The sequence below is a fragment of the Chaetura pelagica genome, unplaced genomic scaffold (genome assembly GCF_000747805.2).
Source record: "Chaetura pelagica isolate M959 unplaced genomic scaffold, ChaPel_1.0 scaffold90, whole genome shotgun sequence".
In the NCBI taxonomy this organism is placed as follows: domain Eukaryota; kingdom Metazoa; phylum Chordata; class Aves; order Apodiformes; family Apodidae; genus Chaetura; species Chaetura pelagica.
Genome location: NW_009953496.1, coordinates 14,394,251 through 14,406,679, shown reverse-complemented (window position 1 = coordinate 14,406,679; position 12,429 = coordinate 14,394,251). Strand labels below are relative to the sequence as shown.

Here is a 12,429-nt window from a genome sequence, read left to right as displayed (position 1 = left end):
CCAAAGATTACAGAATGTAATGTTATTTCTACATTCTTTACCTAAGTACTAGTACAGAACAAGAGCATCTAATGAATATTCAGATAGCACAGCACTTTCCTGAATATCATAACACTTCTTAAGATACCGAATGGGGTCACATACTGCTTATTTACAGGAAGACTAGTACTTGAAAATAAGTGTGAAAAACGCACATGTAAATTTAAAAACACACACAATTTAAAAATAAATATTATAGTATAATGTGTAGGTGTCTGTAAACAATTATTTTAAATTAAGCTTTTCTGATATTTACTATCATAATAACATTGTATTATATTTACTACAGTTACTATTCTCCTCTACTATTCTTCTTCTCTGTACTGACAGCAAAACAGGAGACAGTACTTCTTGGAGGTTGCAAGAGCTTCTATATATCCTTCCTTTCTGTAGGCATGCGGTAGAACAATTTGAATTAAAATTTTGCTTCTTTCCTAAAAAGTACTAAAAATCCCTATGTATTCACTACAGTTTCCTGCTGCAATACACTCCATTTATTCTTCTAACTCACACACTCTAGCCACCGCTAGCTACCCACATGCTCCCCCATGACTGCCTCTGCTCCTTCTCTCACTGTAATTTCTGGACCTGTATCCCAAAGCTGTAGCACCTGAAAATACAGCTAACTTGGAGCACTCACTGGGATAGACCTGCCATGGTCTGAAAAAATTAACAAACAGCATAAGCTGGTCTGGAGCAGGTCTACACTTGGGAACTGTGCTCTTCCTGCAGCTCACCTCCCAGCATAGACCTGAGGACTCCGTCAACTCCTCAGTTCCCATGGGAAGGAAAACAAGATGCTGCAGGACAGAAGAAAGCTACAACACAGTCCAGCAGGTTCTGTGAGCCAAGCAGTCAGGGAAAGAGCATGCTTTTGTTACACATCCCAAATACATTCTGAACTATCCAAAGTGTGAATGACATCCTCTTGTAATTTTCTTAAATGGAAAGTAATGCCACAAAGTTACTAGTGGTGTTTTGAAGTGTTATTAGCTAATGAAATTATATGAAAAAGCCACATATTTGAACTATGGTTTAACTGCAAAGTGATCACAAACTAATCTAATCTAGCAAGTAATCTAGAGTAAATTTAGTTTATTAAGATTTTCCTGCAGTGTATTTACTGCCTTTCCTGTGATCAGACTACAAGGTTAGCACATTATGATGCACTCACATTTTTTCTTTATTTCCCCATGATCCAGTGGTCACTTCCACTGCAATGTGCTCCTCTAGCTGGAGCCAGCTACCACACAATCCCACAAACAAACCACATAAGAATGCAACAAGCAGATAAACTCTTTCCTTTGGTAAAATTATTTACCTGCAATAGTAGAATGAACTGTGGGAAGCGCTGGATAGGTTTCATCATTAAACCATACAGAGTAATTCTATCAGGGCTTGACTCCTGGCACTGCTGCAATACAAGAAAGCCACACTGCTTACTGTGAGCATATCTCCACTAGTTACAAAATGAAAGGAAAACATTTCTTGAAAATTCTTTTATGTAATTTGGACTCTTCTCCCTAATGACTAGTGATAGGGCAAGAGGAAGTGGGGTCAAGTTGGACCAGGGTTCAGATTGGATATTCGGAAAAATTTCTTCACAGAAAGAGTGGTGAGGCACTGGAACAGGCTGCCCAGAGAGGGGGGAGAGGCACCACTCCTGGAGGTGTTAAAAAAAAACAGGTAGACATGGTGCTTTGGGAGATAGTTTGGTGATTAGGGGTTGTAGGGCAGACGGTTGGACTTGACGATCTTGAAGGTCTTTCCAACCTTGATTCTATCATCCTATTAAAATGATAGCGTGACACTAAACTGCAATCTCCTCCTTAAATAAATAAATACTTGTGGGATAAAGCCACACCAGCAATACAGCACCTATGCATGCATTGATACAGCACATTCATGTTTTCACATGAACAGTGCACTGAAACAGCTGCTTAACTTAGAGCACAACAAAAGGAATGTACTTGTTTAAGGTCTTACATTTTAAACACGTAAGTGATCTGCTGATTTATAGTCCACAATTTACTATTGCTACTCTGTTTCTTGGGGCTAAGAGACTCTAAGTCTCTAACTACCTGTATGTTTTTAAGAGGAAATCTAAGAAAAACACCATAATCTCAGTGCTATGCAAGCAGAAAGATATTTTCATTTTCTTTATTGAAAGAAACTTAAGGGAAAGAAAATTTATTTATGTTTGGAAAGAAAAATGTAAGAATCCATTATTTTGGTTACTGAGACTGGCAGATAAAACTAGAAAAAAATTATGTGCATGTGCAGAAAAGCCCTGTTTGTATAAGACATTTCAGCATTTGGAAATATTTTGGCTAGAATCATAGCTAACCCGAAACAAGGAGAGTTGAGAAAATACTCAATATTTAAAACAAAGCAAACCTAAACAATATAAAACTGGTGTTGTACTTAAATTGCTATTTATTCTTACAAATACCAGCCTCACAACAATTTGTTTCCGTATTTATCTCCACAAACATGTATTTATTTTTTTCCCCCAGACAGAGCAGTGAAGATTCCAGTCTTCACTGCTGATAAGCAAACATAAAAAGCAAAGTACAGAAATCTTTTCTGTCCTTGGAGCTGGATGGAGAGTCCCCAGCTCTGACCAGTACCAGTGCCTGCAATGACAAGCCATGATGGGAGGTTTAAATTATGCCTCTATTGGAGCAACAAGCTTTTAACAATGTGAGAGGTATGAAGTGACTACACGCTCACTAGTTTGATCTTCATGCTGCCTAAGGCTTCTAGAATGTAATCACATGTCGTGTTGGCCACACTCAAAAAAGTTGCTAGTTAATCTCAGAATCTGAAGACATATCAGGAATCAGTCCCCCTGCCAACCTCCTCTTGGCAACCTGAGAGCTTCATTATTTAGTTTGCCTAGGGCATCCAATTTCAGTGTTTGGTGGACCTCTACAACAGACTTGACAGGGTGACAGCTCCAAGAGGCTCAACTCAATCCACGACTCTCGAGGAATGAGACAAGAAGAGCTTCCAGGTTCTCAGCAGTATTACTGCCTAAAAGCCTTGCAACAGATTTTGTTTACCCTCTGTAAGGTATCATCTCTAAGGATTTGCAGCACTTTTACTTGCATGTACCAGGCTCTCAATGCAAATCATCAGGGAAGCATGCATTCTGCACAGAAAATTTCAATTTTCAATTCCAGCCCCAAACTGGAAACATCATTTTCAAAATACCAGGAAATTGTTGTGGAATGGAAATCTAGTTAACTACTCTGCATAATACAATAAAGAAGTTTGAAGTAAAAGAAATCTCAAATAAGAGGAGGCCTCAGATGGTGAACTATTACTTGAAGCTCAGTTGCTATGAAAGAATTCCAGTGTTTATCCAAGTACAGTCATGCGAATGCCAATAAGCTGATCTGAACAACAAAACCACTCTGCACTTCAAAATACATCCTAGATCTAACTAACCTCATGGGATTTTTCTGAAAATATGGTAGTGGAAAGGAAACCTCTGGGGATTTTTTGTTCCAAACCCATAAAACCAAACTCCTTAAAACAGTCACACAGTACACAGTATTTTTCTCCTAACTTCTAATACGCTCTCTCTTATTTATATCACGTGCCAAGCTCTTTTAATATTGACTGAACTCACCTTTAAGAAGTCTAAAAAAGCAGGTTTGGCAGCACACGTCTTCTTGAGAATCCCTACTGCTGTACTGAAGTTGTTTACATATTCACTATAGGCATCCAACACCATAGATTTTGAAAACTGAAAACATAAAATTGTATATTTTAACTATAAATAGAAGAGATCCCTGAAAGCATAACTATCCAAACCTCTGACTGATAAGGACTCTACCTAAAGACATAACAGCCATGAATTAAAAAATGTAAATTTACAGAAATAGCTTGATCTTGGTTATGACAGTAGAAGAGAGCCTGGGGACTATGGGAAATCAAAGGGCATCCACTGAGACTCAAAGTGGCTGCTGGGAACCTCTGATCATCTCACGGCTGCCTGTCTCCCAGATTTGGTGAACTTTCTATAGTCTCAGGGCCTTCATGTTCCATCTTCAGCTGGTAAGGCTTTACCAGGAAAGCAGGCAGATTGTGTGGCCTGCAAACAGCCATATGAAGGGTAAGATCATTGCCTTCTTAGTAATTCTGCCCTTTTCTTCTGCAAAGATGGTCTCATTAATGCTACTACTCAACTTGCTTCAGTCAAAACAAGACAGGTTTACTTTAAACAGCAAATCTGTAGCAACTGTTTCATTTTGACTGAAATGGGGCCAAACCACTCAGAGACATGGATCTAAGCTTTCTTACAGCAGGCATGGAAAGGTGGTAACTTCCAGCAGCTGAGTGGCAACAAAACAAAGTACTTAAACCAGCTCTTTGACAGCATTCTCCACTCACTCACTCATGGTGGGAAAAATGTCTCTGTTAACCCAGGCCGTTTCTTGTTTTCTCTCATTTAATTCAGTCTTTAATGGATGGACTTTTATTCAGGGTAGGGTAGTGTTTCACAAATACACTTTATCTGTGCCCCAGGCTCAGTTCAAATTCAGGAATTCAGGGCATCACCTACTGTGTTTTTTTCTACTCCCAACAAACATGTATGATTATGTACTTTTTAAAAGTCTCAATCTCACCCTAATTTTGATGGGTTTGTGAATCTCTACCTCCTCACAAAAACAAAGTGTTTACTTAAATGTCTGAAAGCTTGAACAAAGCCTCAAAAAATTGCCCGCAATTATTTCACAACTTCCAACCAAGACAGAGAGATCTTTGTGTCAGTTTTCTTATCAGGATGGTATATACATACTCTGACAGTTGCCACAGCCATTAGAGAACATGGGAATAAAATGGCCAAGTTAGACAGAGGGACACAGGGATGGAATAACAAGCCTAAAATAAACAGATTATCTGTTCAGATGCACTTGCTTACTGAAGCAACAAAGACATCACCAATCATTTCAACAGAGTCCCACTCAGATACACGACTCGCCAGCGCGATCTGAAACATTGAATGGCACTGAAGAATTTCCTTAATTCGATAAAAGACCATTTTAAGTTTTCTTTCACTCAATAATTTTGGTTCCATATCTGAAAGAGGCTTCTCATATTGCTGTGAGGGAAGAAAAAAACAAACACATAAATAGATTTAAACAAGCTAACAAAAAAGGGGCCTTCTGCAAGCAGAAAAAGACAATGTATTTAACAGTATGCAGACAAAATTTCAAAACATCTGGCATGAAGCACCTTTAGCAAAATCTATGCGAGTCATACTACAGATTCTTTAAGGGTTTAATTATTTTTCAAATTTCCAAATTATAAAATGGAAAAGATATTAAGGTACCTCCAGGATTCTTTTGAGAGCATCCACATAATTCTTCTCACTGTCAACTACAGAGCCCAAAATATACCTTCTTACAACCTGTTAAGAAGCAAAATTTTGTCTGAACCTCTCATCAGGTAACTTTTTCATCACAGTTGGGAATACTGATGATAAAATTCTAACATTACTAAAATCCTAGAAACACAAAGCAATTTCCTTCAATACTGGAACCGCAATAAAATACTACTGTACTACTTCAAAAGTAATTACACTTACTATTACTGTAAAATTATTTATTTATTTAAAAGGAAATTACATTTCTTGCATCCATATCTGTAATCTTTACTGACTGTTGCATTTCCAAACTTTACTTTTGAAACTTGTATTTTGATTTCAGATTTGTACGTTTAAGCATTAATATAAAAGATGATATGTATAGATAACATGGCTACACTGGTCAACTGCTCCACCAAAAACAGGTAACCAGTTTTCAAAAATCAATCTTCAGATTAATTTTCTTTTTTTAATACATTTCACAAATTTACCAGGAGCAACCTGAAAAACAAACAAGCAAACATAAGTTGCCTTTTTAAGGTAAGGTCATACAAACTGTACCACTAAGAAAGTATCTAAGTCAGGCAGCTTTCTTTTTTGGGCATTGCCATGTGTAAGTGAAAACCCTGTCTCATCTACTTTCATACCAATTAATAGAGTTGTGAGAGCTTTAGGAAATGCCAGCATATTTCACGATTACAAACTACAGGCTATTTATCACACCTCCTTCTCCACCTCCTGCTTCCACAGTTCAGCTGAAACACACACTGTATGCATGTGCAGGTGACATGACAAGAAGGACTAGGGAACCTAATTGGTTTAAAATTTAAACTTCTTACTATTACTGATAAGATTTCTTGCTGTTTTTAAGGATCTGTTTTCACGCAAATCCATTTCCTAATCCAGTTCATCCCAGGGCTTTCAAATGCAGGACTCTGAGGGAGAAGACGGCACAAGGGCAGGATCAAACCACTTCCCACAACTGCAAGGGAAATCAAAACTGCTTCTTTTGCTATTTTAAGCCAACACTCTGCTCCTGATCCCCATGGCCTCCTTGCCTCCTCTCCCATGGCTGCCTTTAATTCTCCACACTTGTCTTTTGCATTATTAAGTGCAGTTATTATTAAATTAAGTTATGCAAAGGTTTTCTTTCAAGTGCTGGCATTTCAAGGGAAGACTTCAAAATTATCTGAGGTCTTACTTAAAGATATATATGGTAAAATTAGCTGTGTCTAATTTGTGTTTAGAACTGATTTAGCAGTGTCTTATTTGATATATCAGCTGCTCTGGTAAAGGATACTACCTACTAACTTCAGTCACAGTTCATTCTTCTGAAAAGAATAAACATATGTTGAAAAAGGGATTTTCTATAATACACAAAATAGTTACCTAACAGTGCCTACAGTTTATTCCAATAGCAATATTATGTTACATACAACTTACAAGAGGCTTGTATGCAAGTCTGACATTTACAGTCATACTTTTGCTAGTAACAGTAGCATAAAAACATAAACAACTTGTCATAAGAATTCAGGTTCCAGTATTAAAATGAGACCAAATGCAGGATGTAGTATTTAAACAAAAGCTATCATGCCACCTGCTGTCTAAAACACGCACATTCATAAAGTCATCTTGTTCGTAGAAGAGGGGACCAGGTTGATCGGGGCTTCTGGACTTTACTCCCTCCAGCCGAGATGCCCAGGGCTGCTGCAGAGTCTGCTGGCCCCTGCCCTGAGCCGTAGCTCAGAGCTACCTCGTCCTTCAGCCGGGACTTGTGTCGGTCTCTGTTGTGTTGCCAGAGTTTCCTGTCAACCTCAGCCCGCCAAAGCCACGGTGACCAGCAGCCTCAACCCGCCCCCCCCATAGCCTGCTGCATCCCTTCACTTTGGAATCGCATTCAAATGTGGCCCACAGCTGGTATCCAGATCTTTAATAGAGGCATTAAACACCACGGTCCATGTATCTGCTCCTAAGGGACACCACTAACACTGGTCACCCACCAGTGCTCTGTACTCTAGACTACAATCCTCTGAACACAGTATCCTCTCCTGTTTTCCACCCACCTGCTAGTCCATCCATACAAATGATAGCTCACCTACATGGCTCCAAGGGTACTTCAGAAGACCATTGAAAGCCTAACTAAAGCAGAGGTAAATAACACCTTCTACTCTCCCCTCTCTGCAAGCCTGCCATTTCAAAGGGACTCATGCTGGTCAGGCACAAACAGACTCTGGTCCACCTATGACGACTGTTCCAAATCGCCCTCCAGTCCTTACAAACCCAGAAATAGCTCCCAGGATCATTTGCTCCATCATAGAATCATAGAATCTTAGGGGCTGGAAGGGACCTCGAGAGATCATCTAGTCCAACCCCCCTGCCAGAGCAGGGTCACCTAGAGTACATCACACAGGAACTCATCCAGGTGGGTTTTGAATGTCTCCAGTGAGGGAGACTCCACAACCTCCCTGGGCAGTCTGTTCCAGTGCTCTGTCACTCTTGCAGTAAAATTCATCTTCACACAGACTATATATGAGGCCAGCCAAGCCCTAGTTTTTCTCCTTCTTGCTCTTCTTGAGGATGGACATGACATTTATCAGTCATCTGATCCCTGTAATCTTAGAGAAAGGCCTTAACCTCAGCCATCCCACCTGGTCCCACAGACCGGGTCTGTATGTCCAGCTGGCCACAGTGTCCCCTAACTGCAGTTACTGCTTCACTACAGCAGGACATTCCTCTAGGCACAGGGACTTGGGAGGCCTGAGGATAAACCTTACCACTAAAAGCTGAGACAAAGATGGCACTGAGAACCTTGGTCTTTTCAGTGTCTTTTGTCACTACGTCCCTGCTCCATCAAGCAGCAGACCCATATTTTTCTTAGCGTTCCTTTCCCTGTCACTGTACAAATGAGAAGCATTTTACTGTTGCCCTTATTGCTGCACTAGTTCCAGCTAAGCCTTGACTTTCCTAACTCCATCCCTGTCCACTTGGGCAGCTCCTCCTGGGTCCAATAAGTAACAAACATAATGGCCTACACAACAATTACCAGAGAGCTCTTAGTTTGGAGTAAACTGTTTTTCTAAAAGAGGGTATGTTTATTATTAATGACCTACAAAGAAACCTGTGAAACTCAAACTTCAAACCCACATGTGGAGAGCATTCAGATCTTACACTATAATGAAATCGTAACACACAGCTTGATAGTTGCATTGTTCCAAGATTAGCACTTTAATGTGCTAATCGCATTAGAAAACTAAACCTCATCAAGCAAACCCAAAAACTTACATCACTCTCCTCAACTGCCCCTAATTTGATTTTTGCTCACTTTCTGAAGACACTGACCAACTCATGACTTGACACCAAAAGAAGCAAAAAACTCTCAAACCATTATTTCTTGTTGTAAAAACACAGTACCACAAATGCACAGAATTTCTTTTCAGCCAAAATTTCTAACTGATGCTGATTTCAGTGTTTTTGAAGTGGTTTCCACAGTGACTATGAAGTTTGAAGTGGAGAACAGCAAAATATAATCTTCTGTAGGCTTAACTTCATTGCAAGTTGTTTTTTTTATTCAGAAAAAATCTTAAGATTCAAAGACCTTAAGATTCAGGGAGTACATTGGATATTCTCTACATTTAAAACAGAAAACCTGGAGCAATGTTTTCTGACTCAATACAAACGTTTAAACTCTTCTTTTTCACTCAAAGCAATCATATTTAGTTTAAGTGTTCAGGTAGTGAAAAAATATTATAGATAATTATATAATGCAAAACAGCATTTTGCATCTCTGGCTGAATTCAGGGCTGATGCACTTACATGCACACATACCATTTTCAAAAAACTGTTTATTCAGTTCTGAATTTTATGTTCACCTAATTTATGGTAAATGCCAATATGATTTAAAAGCAACTCTGGGAGTCATTGATGCAGAGTAGAAGGGGAGGAAAAGAGGCAGAAGACAGTATTTCCAAAAGCCTACTACCTGCTCCTGTGATAATCCTTCAGGCATTGGAGTCATAATTGCTTCTGTATGCATACAGTCCACATCAATAAATAAATTTAGCTCTTCTTCCAGACATGATGATCTATTATCTACAAATAATTGAAAAACCAAAATGTCAACTTTTATAACATGTAGACACAAAGAGGTAAAAAAAAACAAACACAAGGAGCCTATCATTCAAGCACAGTAAATACACAGCAGTCTCATTTTCACTTATCAAACAAAAGTCACTTCCCAGCATTCATGTATCATCTGTGAAATCCCACGAATACCACCAACAATAGGTGCTCCAATACAGAACAACCTTCAAAGGTTTCTCAGAATCCTAAAATCTATAAGGCAGGAGACAGCCTATGCATGTTCTGCTTGACCTCTACTCCCTGTTCACCGCCAGAAGTGCACACTGTCCAGAGCATAGGAGATGACAACTAGGGTTAAAGTCCTGCAGCTTCAGGGACACAGTTTTGAAATAAAGGCCTTTGAAAGGAATTAAACACACCCATAATATGGTCCAGGTTTAAAAATTCTATAAACCCTTGCATCACTAAACTAAGTAACCAAACGTACCACAATGTTAACTTTTGTCAGATATGACACTAAGGGATTCTGCTCTGCTCCCCTACGTACTACTACTGAGCAAAAAGCACCACCTAAGTGCAGTGATAGGTGGCAGTACACAGCCAGCCAAACCAGCAGACACAGCAAAGGAGAGAGAAAAGAAAGAACAGCATGAGATACTGAGTCTTCGAACAAAAACGGAAGCAAGGGAAGCAGATCTGTTGGCTGGGAGGAATTTAGGAGTGTATTTGACAAATTTGGCACTAGCTCCCTGGTGATTTGTTAAGTTGCTAGGGGATTAAACTGTCCATAGATATCCTGTGTCTGCTACCTCATCTCTAGATCTGTAAATAGGAACGCCAGGCCCACCGCAACACTGCCCTGCTAAAGCTGCTAATTTTTTCTTATGCTACAGAAAGAAGTTGAAGATACATTTTTGATCACTAAAGTTTGTGCAAATTAATTCCTATTTTCTGCCTGTGAATTAGGTAAGTTCAGAAGCAGTTAGAAGTCATGACAGGGATATAAGGTGTGTAATGGTCTTTAAAGATAGGATTTATGTTAGCTTCCTCACTAAAACTGTCCAGTTTCAGTCTTGTGGTTTTTGCTTCCTAAAATTGTGGTTTTATAAGCTCTGAAGGTACAGCTATTCAATTAGTTGGACATACTACCAGATTTATTCTGAAGAAGAAGTAAGTTTGTATTCAGTTACTACCCCCTGCCACTTGCAAAAATTAACTGTGGACTGCTGCTGCTGAAGCTCGTGACAGAGGGCTGATGTTTGTCCTTGACTAGAGAAAGAACACAAATACTTTAAGCTTTTTTATTTTAGACCACTTCCTGTTTTCCTAATCCAAACTCAGCTTTCATCAAAAATCACCAAGCTGTCATAAAGCAGAACAGTTCCTTCCCTTACTTTCACTCCTAAGCACGGAAAGCATTTGTTATCCCTTGGCCATGACAAACCTTTTAAATAGTCAACTCTCACTCCACTGAAAACCATGTCATAACAGTAGACCTTCCTGACATTCAGAAAGGAATTACTCAATGGAGGGAATTGGTCAGACTTAGTACCCTAACTCCAGTTCCATACTCCCATACACCAATACCTGGATAGAATTTATGACGTAGTTTGGTGTGATTTGTTGTTTTTAAGTGGACCCTTCTCCATAGTCCTCAGGTCATTGAGGTTCTGGCCCCAAAACCAAAACTCCTGAAGCTGCATTGACCTGCTTCCATACTGTCATCTGAACTGAACATTATACCATACTTTGTTGATATAATGCTGATTTAATCATTCAGTGCTCAGCTCCCACTACAAAAACCTGCTAGGTCATTCACTTCCTTTCTCAGAAATGATGAGAGACAGTAACAAACACAGAATAATTAGCACATACCTTGAGAAATAAAAGATTTTGTTCTAATGAAAGAACGACCCTTTTTCACAGCTGCTTTTGTCTTTTCCAGACCATCTTTGGTACCTTCTCTAGCTGCTCTCATAAGCTTTTGCATCTGTAAGATATAAAATACAGTCTACATGCTCAGTGAATAATAGGAACACGATTGAGCATACCATGCATGTACTTTTGATCAAAATATCTTTAGAGGAACATTGCCAAGTATAATCTCAAGACAAATGAATATACAGTAAGTACACAAATCTACCAAAGCTCAGATGTGAGCACCTGTATTTCTTCTTGATAAAACCAAACGTGGAGAAAGGGACTCACTTCATAGCAATATTGTATGCAAGCCTAAAAATAGACAAAAAATCCTTAAGAACCCTTCTGCATCAAACATTTGAACTGAAAATAGTCTTAAATGCTCAGCTTCACCTTTTGTAACAAATAAATACTATACACAGGTCACTAAGAGCCAGGGTTCTTCTCCTTCTTCCAACGTCCCCCAATGCCAAAGTATTTCTGACCTAAAGATAATCCACTAGGCTCAGTTATATATTAACTATATTCTTAAATAATCACTTTTTTTTTGCAGAAAATGTTACAACCAGTAATTTCATTAATTGAAAAAACTAGTTTAAGAATGGCGTAATTTTATAGTACACTACCACAGCAAAAGGAATTTCATGCAAAAAAAATAAAAAATGAAATGCTGTTTTGCTAGGAAACATTCATAAAAAAAACCGCTTTGTACTTTTGCTTTTCCAAAATGCCACCACGAGAAAAAATCCCCACTGTCAGAGCTGTGCTGACATCATCAGTGACATCAGAACACAAAGCTGTCTTGCTGCAATCAGGCAATTTAACCATTTGAGCTGAAGCTTTTACCAAAACCCAGACTGGCTCCATTCAGAATAGAGAACCCTGAGATTCCGACGCCTGCAATTTGCTCACGCCTGCCAGAGGCTGGTCAGGCTGGCCCTGTGGAGCACACCCAGGTCTCAGGCATTGGGATGGAACGCCTGGCTCATACTCTGGGATAAGAGCACCAGTCA

At 39.2% G+C, this 12,429-nt stretch overlaps 1 protein-coding gene across 1 annotated transcript in view; it reads right to left on the bottom strand.

The window, feature by feature from the left end:
- Positions 1-12,429, bottom strand: part of ARHGEF10 (Rho guanine nucleotide exchange factor (GEF) 10) — a 101,883-nt gene that overhangs the window by 61,305 nt on the left and 28,149 nt on the right. The window contains exons 9-14 of the mRNA XM_009999259.1: positions 11,372-11,486; positions 9,396-9,505; positions 5,384-5,461; positions 4,973-5,152; positions 3,677-3,793; positions 1,361-1,453 (exon numbers count right to left, since the gene is read on the bottom strand). Of these exons, the coding sequence (XP_009997561.1) occupies positions 1,361-1,453; positions 3,677-3,793; positions 4,973-5,152; positions 5,384-5,461; positions 9,396-9,505; positions 11,372-11,486 (693 nt within the window). The remainder of the gene's footprint in view (positions 1-1,360; positions 1,454-3,676; positions 3,794-4,972; positions 5,153-5,383; positions 5,462-9,395; positions 9,506-11,371; positions 11,487-12,429) is intronic.